This window comes from Onychomys torridus, chromosome 2 (assembly GCF_903995425.1).
Source record: "Onychomys torridus chromosome 2, mOncTor1.1, whole genome shotgun sequence".
NCBI lineage: Eukaryota > Metazoa > Chordata > Mammalia > Rodentia > Cricetidae > Onychomys > Onychomys torridus.
In genome coordinates this window covers 155,430,791-155,441,276 of record NC_050444.1, presented here as the reverse complement: position 1 = coordinate 155,441,276, position 10,486 = coordinate 155,430,791, and the positions used below count along the sequence as shown (strand labels likewise).

Here is a 10,486-nt window from a genome sequence, read left to right as displayed (position 1 = left end):
CCAAGAGTCAGCTCTGGGCCTAGAGCCCACACCGCTCACCCAAGACCATAGAGCCAGCCACAGCCTGGTCTAAGGCATTCTCAGTCTTGGCATACTTGGTGATTAGAGTATGAGAAGTCCTTCATTGTCCCGTGCCTACAGGATGCCCAGCAGCCTCTCTGTTCTCTATCCTCAGAAGCCAGTAGCATGGGAACCCAAGCTATGACTACCAAAAACATCTGCAGACATCATCAAGTATCCCTGGTGGCTAAAGCAGCCCAGTGAGAGCCGCTAGCCTGGAATGCTGTGTGCTCCATAGGCTGGTTTAATATTTTCTTTTGAAAATGCAACTCCAAGAACAAGCAGTATTATTCCCCCTCCCATAACATACGACCATCTCTTGAAAGCAAATAGAATCTACATTTCTGTTGTTGTTGTTGTTGTTGTTGTTTGGGGGGCTGAAACAGTCTTGTGTAGCCCAGGCTGGCCTCAAATACTCTATGTAGTCATGAATGATCTCAATTCATCAACCTGCCTCCAGCTCCCCACTGCTGGGATTCCAGGTGTGTGCTGGCATATTCAGCAGAAGCCAGGCTTCAGTACCTTTCTCAGTGTACTTCCATCATAACAGGTGGAAAGAAATGGAAAAAAAAATATTTATTCCACTGAGCTTTGGGAAAATCTCCACCTTGCACACTCCTCCTGTTTCTCTGGCTGATAAGCCCACACATAAAAAGGAAGCTTAGCCAGGGCCAGACCTATAGATATCCACAGACACACCATGATCAGGACCCTGCTGTTATCCGCATTGGTGGCTGGAGGTAACCTTTATCTGGTGAAGCTGGGAACCAGATGCTCTTGCCCTTGCCTTGAGCAACTGTCCCCTCTCCAGTCCCTCAGTTACAGGAAGCTTGGAGCAGGGCATGATGACACACTCCTGTAATCCCGGTCCTCGGGAGGCTGAGACAAGAGGGTGATAATTTGTGTGTGTGTGTGTGTGTGTGTGTGTGTGTGTGTGTGTGGTTTTTTTGGAGACAGGATTTCTCTGTGTAGTTTTGGTGCCTGTCCTGGATCTCGCTCTGTAGACCAGGCTGGCCTTGAACTCACAGAGATCCACCTGGTTCTGCCTCCCGAATGCTGGGATTAAAGGTGTGTGTCACCACCACCCAGTGAGGGAACACCAGCTTCTGTTCCCTGACAAATTCAGGAACACGCTAGGAAGCAGAGTGAAGGACAGGACTCACGGACCTGTTAGATCACTCCAAAGCAAGGCTTTCCTGCCAGGAGTTGTGTGTGTCCACACATACAATTCCCACTCTGTTTTCACAGCTCTCAGCTGCGGGTTCCCCACTTATGAGGCCGAGCACGATGTGAGCAGGGTAGTTGGGGGCCAGGAGGCTACACCCAACACCTGGCCCTGGCAGGTGAGTCAACCACACTAGTGGGTCTGTTATTCAGGCAAAGATGATGACTGGTGGACACACAGCAGGCAGCTCCGGCAACTTCACCAATACAGTGTACAGTCTTGCATCCTTGGTCAATTTGGCAACTGAGAGAAAGGTATCTTCTCCAGGAGACTTTGAAAAGGAGCTGCCAGAGGCCCACTACTCTGAGACACAAATTTGCAAGGCCTGCTGATCTAAAATTAGATGCTCACTGGCACATATGGTTACCCTGTGAGTCAGTCACCTCTCCTATGCAAATATCCTTTGCTTGAAGGGACCAGTCAGGGTTGTTTATGCATATTAATTCTTAATTACACTGTTACCAATGAAAATAACTGTTTCCTTACACTGATATAATCATAGCCCTGTCAAAACTGAAATTTGGCGCAGGCACAAATTACTAGATCTTTCATGGGACATGTGTGACCTTTATAATAGATTTTTTTTTAAATCTCTCTTACCTAGCATAATTTGCACTTAGCAGTTGAAAAGTTGGCTGTAGAAAAGAATTTTTGTTGCTGTTGCCTGTTTCAAGACAGGATCATAGGCCTGTAAGATTCAGACTCAGAAAACCATACCCAAAACCAAATACATTCTATCTATTTTGTTTTGTTTTGTTTTTTGTTTTTATTTTTGGGACAGGGTTTCTTTGTATGGCTCTGCCTGTCCTGGAACTCACTATGTAGACCAGGCTAGCTTTCAACAGATATCCACCTGCCTCTGCCTCCCAAGTGCTGGGATTAAAGGTGTGAGCCACCATCGCCCAGTTTATTCTACATTTTTTAAATGTCAGAAGCATGTCTGTTTTAAAATAGCTTTCCTGGGGAGCTGGAGAGAAGGGTCAGCAGTTTTGTTTTGTTTTTATATTTTAGATTGGTGCAAAATCTTTTTGAGTATCTTTCTTCATTTTGTTTATTTTATTTATTTGTTTGTTTGTTTGTTTATTATGTGGATGGAACCCAGGGCCTTGCGATTGCTAGGCAAGCGCTCTACCACTGAGCTAAATCCCCAACCCCCATTTTTAATTATACTTATTTATATTTTATGTGCACTTGTGTTTTGCCTCTGTGTATGTCTGGGTGAGGGTTTCTGGAACTGGAGTTATAGACATAATGTGAGCCGCCATGTGGAGGCTGGGAACAGCCATTTCTCCAGGCCCTCATTTTGCTCCTTTTGTTACATTTATTTGCAGGGTAGGGACTCGTGTATGCCACGACACTCATGGATGTCAGAGGACAACTTGCAGAAGTCGGTCCTCTCCTTCCATGTGGTCCATGTGGAACTCAAGTTGTCAGAGTTACTCACTGAGCCCTCTCACCAACCCTCAAGGGCCTGTCTTAAACATTTGCAGGTTTGGGACAGTACAGTGGACCAGCTGCCCAGGGGTGGCACCTGCCATGCTGAGCTGAGCCCTAAGCATCAATCATGAATCAGGAAAATGCCCCCATCAACTTCTCTACAGGAAATCTAATGGAGGCATTTTCTCTCTCTCTCTCTCTCTCTCTCTCTCTCTCTCTCTCTCTCTCTCTCTCTTTTGAGGCATTTTCTCAATTGAGGTTTCCTCTTCCCAGATGACTCTAGTTTATATCAAGTTGACATAAAAAACAACAACAACAAAACAAAACAGCTAACCAGCATTCTCTGCATTACCACCCTCATCACTATTATTATCATCCCTCTTTCTCCTCCATCTTTTCCGCAGGTCTAGAGCTCAAGCCTAAGGCACACATGCTAGACAAGCTACATCATCCACAGCCCCTCCTACCTATTTTAAATAATCTCTAGATCACTTCCGATCCCTAATCACAATGTCGTTGCTATCTAGATCATCATCCTGTGATACTGTTTAGTGAACGATGACAAGGAAAAAAGCATGTGTGTTTTTGTACAGATGCAAGTTTTTTTTTTTCTTGAGTAGTTCTCATCTGTGGCTGTTGAGCCTGAAGTGGAGAGCTAGAAGGCTGATGGTGTTTATCAAGGACCCACTATATACCGCCCATAGACCCCTAGACCACAGTACGCAGGGGTGGGAGTCACTGAACTTGCATTAAAGTTGAGGAGCTGGGCAACAAAGAAGCCAGTGTGTAAAAAGCAATGCAGGAAGGCAGGTGTGTGCAGGTGTGCATAGACTTGAGTGAGCACGTGTCTTAGTTAGGGTTTTTGTCGTTGTGATAATACATGGTGATCAAAAGCAACCTGGAGAGAAAAGGATTGATTTCAGCTTATATTTCCATGTATGTCCATCATTGAAGGAAGTGAGGACAGGAACTGAAGAAGGGCAGGAACCTGGAGGCAGGAGCTGATGCAGAAGCCATGGAGGGGTGCTGCTTACTGTCTTTCTCCTCACGGTGCGCTCATATAGCTTGCTTTCTTATAGCACCCAGGACCACCAACCCAGGGGGTGCACTGCCCATAAGTGAGCTGGGCCCTCTCACATCAGTCATCAACTATTAAGGAAATGCACCCCAAGCTTGCTTACGAGTCAATCTGGGAGGGGAGCATTTTCTCATGGACGCTCCCTCTTCCCAAATAACCCTAGCTTGTGTCAAGTTGACATAATTCTTGCCAGGACAGCATGCATGTGCATGTGTGCACTGTTCTGGATGGTGTTGTCATAGAAACGAGAAGGTGGCATCAAGTAGAGACCAATAGGAAGGGGAGGAAGTTATGCTAGCAGACCTCAGATGCAAATGCCCTGAGACAGCAGTGGGTCTGCCTACCTGGACAACAACTTGACAGAGGTCTGTGTGACTGGCACAGGGGGAAGTGAGCATCTGCAGGGTCAAAGAGGTGATGTAGGGCCTCATCACGTTACGTTATGTGAGAGGAGTGTCTGGATGGTCTGGGCAGAGCAGTCCTTACCAGATTTGGATTAATAAAGGACTGCTCTGGCCGCTGCACACTGAGAAAATATGGGTGACTGGACAAGGTGGCTCACATTGCAGTCTCAGCACTTGGGAAGTAGATGCAGGCAGTTTGGGGGTTAAAGGTCAGCCTGGGCTGTATAGCAAGACTGTCAGAAATGAAAGGAGGGCTGGAGAGATGGCTCAGAGGTTAAGAGCACTGACTGCTCTTCCAGGGGTCCTGAGTTCAATTCCCAGCAACCACATGGTGGCTCATGACCATCTGTAATGAGATCTGGCGCCCTCTTCTGTATGCATAATAAATAAATAAATAAATAAATAAATAAATAAATAAATAAATAAATCTTTAAAAAGAAAAGAAAGGAAAGGAAAGAAAACGTAGGATGAGGGGTGGGCTAAGTGCTACAGTGCAGGTCCACTGGGTAGCTCAGGCTGTCCTGGGATTACCCTCCTGTCTCAGTATCCTTTGTGCTGAGATTACACATACACCACCATGCCCTATTTAATGTTCACACACACACACACACAGAGTTTATCATGGATTTGTGTTCATTTTTGTTGTTTTAAGACAAGGATTCATATAACCTAGGCTGTCCTGGAACTTGGTACATAGCCAAGTTTGTCCTTGATCCCCCTGCCTACACATCCCAAGTGCTGAGATTATAGGCATGTACGACCACAGCCAGTTTTGTGTTAATTTTTTTTTCTATACAGCATTAAAATGCTTTTATAGTAACTAGGTTTGGTGAACACATCTGTAACCCCGTGCTCAGGAGGTGAAGGCAGGGGGATCAGGGCTCTAGGTCATCTTTGGCTATGTACCAATAGACCCTGTCTGGTGTGTCTGGTGGGAAGGAAAATGTTTGTATCTCAATGGTTGAGAACTGGGGATATCCCCTTAAGTATAGGACCTGAGGCAAGTGCCCTCCCACCGTGCCTTCCTCCACTGCCCTCCCAACCATGCACCTGTGCTTCCCCTCAGGTCTCCCTGCAGTACCAGTCCTCGGGGAGGTGGTACCACACCTGCGGAGGCTCCCTAGTGGCCAACAACTGGGTTCTAACAGCTGCCCATTGCATCAGGTAACCAATCACCTTTCCCTATTTACCCAACTGTTCACCTTATCATGGAGTAACACTCAGCTCTAGAGCAAGGATCCCCAAGTGGCCTGCTCCACGTACTGTACAGGAGCCTGGAGAGCCGCCACTTGCCTGGCTGAAGCATAGACACAAATCTATCTATGGTTTAGTGTTGTTGAGTCCCCCTGTCCATACATGGCACACACTGAGTGCCTTGTGCCAGGAGGATGCAGAGGAGGGAGAAAGCCAGCTCCTCCCCCCCTTGGGAATACCAGTGATGGTTCTGGACTGTTTCCTTCATGGCACTCTGCGTTAGAGTGTCCTTGTTCACAGAGGCTGGAAAAAAAAGAGGTCACTGACCTGTCACTCTGCCCTCACAGTAGTTCCAGGACCTACCGTGTGGTGCTGGGCCGGCACAGCCTCTCCACCTCGGAATCTGGCTCACTGGCTGTTCAGGTCTCCAAGCTTGTGGTCCATGAGAAGTGGAATGCCAACCAGATCGCCAACGGGTACATTCTGTCTTGTCCGGTGCTCTCAGGGGTGGGGTTGGCAGCCACACAGAGAAGGGTCAACCCACCCCTCCTCTGCCCCTTCTGTATGGAAGGGAAAGAGCTCTCTCCTTGAGATGGAGCCACCCCCATAGTGGCTGGGGCCGATGTGGGAATGGTGGAGTTACCGGAAGAGGGAGACGCCAAGGCTGTGGGAGGTTCTGCTACCCTGCCTGCAGGGTCAGCCTGGGATTGTTCATGGGAAAATGACGAAGGCTGAAACAGGTAGGCAGGAACAGTCAACACTCCTGGTGTTCTACCTTCCTCCTGATCCAGGAATGACATTGCCCTGATCAAACTGGCCAGCCCAGTGACCCTGACCAGCAAGATCCAGACAGCTTGCCTCCCATCTGCCGGCACCATTCTTCCCAACAACTACCCCTGTTACGTCACAGGCTGGGGCCGGCTGCAGAGTAAGTGAAAGCTAGCAGAGAACCCCAAAGCTTGGCAGGGAAGGGAGGTGGTGTCACCTTCATCCCTGAGGTGTTTGGCTGCCTTGGAGGGGCAGGCTAGCAGAGATTGCTAAGTAAACCTGGTTCAAATCTCAACTCTCCCCCTATCAGCGATGTGATTTGGGCACATTGCTGAGCCTCTCTGGTGGCTTCCTCATCTGTAAAATGGGGTGAAGAACAGTGGAGGGAGGGAAGGTGGGGTAGCAGCTATCTATAGTTAACAAGGTGCAAAGAAGGTGAAAGAAGTCAGTCCAGAGAAGCGTGTATGACTAGAAACTATAGTGCACTGTAGCCCCCCCCCCCCCCCCCCCCCACCTGCCCATGTGTGAGTTGTAGGGTGAGGGAGAAGTATACAGGCCACACTGTGTATTTTATGTGGCCCAGGGCCAGAGCTCAAAAGAGTACGTACTCTGTGACCTCAGGCTTCTGGAGCTCTGTGAAGTCCCCAGACTCTCATCAGAACATCGTCTCACTGTCTAAAGCTGGGCCAGCTTTGATCGGTTAGTGTTCTGGTCACTGGTGATTGGTTCAGGAATGAGTACCTGACTCAAGCTAAGCCAATAGGAATTGGGGATAGCTAAGACTCCATCTCAGACATTGCTGGAGGCCGTTTTCTTCTCTGCAGAGAGGAAAGAGGCCTGTCTACCAAGCAAGGAAGCTGAGAGGGTAAGGAAGGGAGGTAGCTCAGGCTTCTTGGATAGATACGCATTGCTTATGATGGGCCCTCATTTGTAAAGTGGAAAGTCAGTGAAGATCAAAGATACGTGTGGAGTGCTCTGAACCCTAGAAAGTGTCAGCCAAGTGTCAATTGTGTGCTAATTAGTGCAGTCTTGGGCAAGATCCTTAAATCCCCTGGCTTCTATGCCCCATCTGTCACACAGGAGTAAATATTGCTGTGAGGACTGGCCTGTTCGGAGAGCCTGGTCAAGTGCAATTGAGGGGTGATGATGAGGGCTGGGGTAACAGATCAGCTGGGAAAATGTTTGCCTTGTAAGCATGGGGACCAGAGTTCCAGCCTCAGAGCCATGCAAAGAAGCCAGGTTTGGCTGTGTGTACTTCTAATCCCAGCTCTGGGAATGTGGAAAGAGGCAGATCCCTGAGGTTCAACAGCCATCCAGCTGAGCCCAATTGGGTGAGCCCTGACCCAAAGGAGTGAGGGCACTGAAGCAGTGGTTCTCAACCTGTGGGTGGCAACCCCTTTCAGGGTTGCATAGTGGATGTCCTGCAGATCAGATATTTACATTACAATTCATAACAGTAGCAAAATTATGTTCATGAATTAGCAACGAAAATAATTTTATGGTTGGGGGGTCACCACAACATACAGAACTGTATTAAAGGTTTGAATCATTAGGAAGGCTGAGAACCACTGCACAAGAGGTTGCCCTCTGACCTCTACAGGCACACGCACACACAAACACACACACACACAGAATATGAAAATGAACTTTATCCTGGCCAACTATGGCAGTGATGTCGACAGTGTCTCTGGGGCCGTGAGTAAAACTACCTTCATCACAGAATTTCTTTTTACCAGCTAGAAGCTCTCTGTCGTAGTTAAGAGAAACGTGCAGAACTGGCCTAGCAAAAGAGGAATCCTAACCCAAGTGCAGACACGCGGCTAGGTATCAGGAACATTCCAGAACAAGGGGTCTGAACCTGCAGGAAACCATAGCTTCCTTTCAGAGTCTTTCCGGCTTCATCCTTCTCTGCATAAAAAGGCATCCACAGCGCACAGCTCTCTGGCTTTCATCTCTTTATGCACTCGCCAAAAATCTCAGAGGAAGGAGCTCATTAGCTTTAGCCTGAGTCAGGCTCACCCCTGAACCAATGACCAATAGCCACCATACCAACCAATCAATTGAGGGCACGGCGCAAACTAACATGGCCGCCTTTCACTGTGACTCGAGAGTGAGAGAAAGTGACATAGACCAGACCAGACCCACAGAAATCTAAGCAGTGATGCTTACCCACCCAGCTCCTGTGTTGTATGCACAGCAGGCAAGCTCCAGGGTTCCTCCTGTCTCTGTCCCCACCCCCACAGCCACACTTGGCTCTTTCCATGAGCACCGGGGATCTGAACTCAGGTCCTCAAGCTTTCACGGCAAGTTCTTCACCGACAGTCCCACAGCCTCCTTCTCACTCAGAGTCTCTTGGCCCCCTCACACCTTCTCTCTGGTCTCATTCAGCCAACGGGGCCTCTCCTGACGTCCTGCAGCAGGGCCGCCTGCTGGTTGTGGACTACGCCACCTGCTCCAGCGCTAGCTGGTGGGGAAGCTCTGTGAAGACAACCATGGTGTGCGCTGGTGGCGATGGCGTGACCTCCAGCTGCAATGTGAGTGTACCTACAACCAGGTGTCCCAGTCTCCAACCAAACATGGCTGGGATGCGGAGGTGGCCGGGGCGGGGATGGGTGAAGTGTTGGGGGGTATCCTAGGATCCATCTCTCCCTCCTTCCAAGGCAGGAGTCTTGGGTCATGGACCATTTCAGAACCTGACCTCTGTTCTCACAGTCCCCAGGAAAAATGCTTTAAGCTCCATCACCCAGTAGCATCCTCTTGGCCTAACTGCTAGGAAGTCTTTAGTTTTTCCTTGGAGCTCATCCAGGTCTCTCATTACTGGCATCCCCCTATAGTGGCCCCTCGGGTAGCTGCTAGAGAAGTCTTCTTAAAGACTGTCATGAATCAAAGCACTTGCTACAGGCAGATTCTTCAGAGGAGGACGGGGGTGGGAGGGTGTCCCCACACCTCAGATACAGTCAGTGCCTTGACTGCATAGACCCCTCACTCCATGGTCCCCTACAGGCAAGTCCTAGCCTCTGAACACTCAGTTGCCTTCTCCAATGAACCCAAGAAACTCACACTGGGCTCGTGGCCTTAAAAAGAGAAGAGGCATAGAAAGTGCTTAGCTACAATTTGGGACACATGCCTATCATCCCAGCACTAGGAAGGGTGAGGCAGGGGGATGGTTGCATGTTTTAGCTCAGCCTTGGCTACATGGCAAGACCCTGTCTGGGGTGGGGGGGGGGGGGGGCGGAGATGTGAGCAAAGCCAGAATGGTAATCCACACCTGTAATGCCAGCATTTACAGGGTTGAAGCAGGACAGCCACATTGTAAGGCCAGTCCCCAAATAAAGACATGTCAGCTCCTGTAAATAAGGTGCCACAGCTTGTGACCGTAAGGCTGTCCTTAGTGGACAGTGACCTCATAGAAGAACAATATGAATATACTAAGAACCAGGCCCCATTGGGCATCCTCTTCCTCCCTCCACGCCCGACTCTGGCTTCCTCAGGGGGACTCCGGTGGACCACTGAATTGCCAGGCATCTAACGGCCAATGGCAGGTGCATGGCATCGTGAGCTTCGGCTCTACTCTGGGCTGCAACTACCCCCGCAAGCCATCTGTCTTCACCAGGGTCTCCAATTACATCGACTGGATCAACTCGGTAAGAACCACCAGCCCCAGCCCAGTGTGAGCTATGAGACCTGCAGGGTTCCCAGAATCAGCAAGTGTATCTCATTTCTTCTTCTGGCCATATAGGCCCAGCCCCCACCCTCCAATGCAGTCAGTGATCATATGTATTTACAAAGCCCACACCTAATGGTTTGAGACCCCTGCAGCCTTAGTTATTAGCACTTAATTCCCCTGAGGAGTGCTCCCCTACACCCCACAAGATGACCAACTGTCCCCATCTGCCCCAGGACAAAGGACTATTCAGTTCTATGTTGGGCCACTCCCAAGCAAATGGGACTGAGTTTATCCTCCTGTGCCTCTGTATCCCCAGAAAGTCTTCTCCTGGAAACCCAATTTCCTTTTTACTATATAATAACCGCAAATTATTCAAAGAGTAATAGGTGGAATGTAGGCAGTGAAGTACGTGCCTTTCAAGTACAGGGATCCGAGTTCAATTCCCAGAGTCCATGTAAAAAGCAAGCATGGTAGCTGTGCTTGGAATCCCAGTGCTGGGGAGGCAGAGACAGGATCCCTGAGACAAGCTGGCCAGCCAGAGCAGCTGAGGATACAGACAGCCAGAACAGCAGGAAATCGGCATAACCGAAGAATGGAAGGAACGCTGAATCTGGAGAGGGATGCTAGAAAGGGAGGGGGTTCTGCCCACACAG

General features: G+C 49.2%; 1 protein-coding gene across 1 annotated transcript; it reads left to right on the top strand.

Moving 5' to 3' along the window:
• Window positions 1–760: 760 nt before the first annotated feature.
• Window positions 761–9,840, top strand: LOC118578021 (chymotrypsin-like elastase family member 2A). Its single transcript, XM_036178631.1, has 7 exons — window positions 761–800; window positions 1,309–1,403; window positions 5,271–5,368; window positions 5,746–5,874; window positions 6,190–6,326; window positions 8,555–8,700; window positions 9,658–9,840. The coding sequence occupies exons 1-7, from the start codon at window positions 761–763 to the stop codon at window positions 9,838–9,840; spliced, it is 828 nt and encodes a 275-aa protein (XP_036034524.1).
• Window positions 9,841–10,486: the final 646 nt, after the last annotated feature.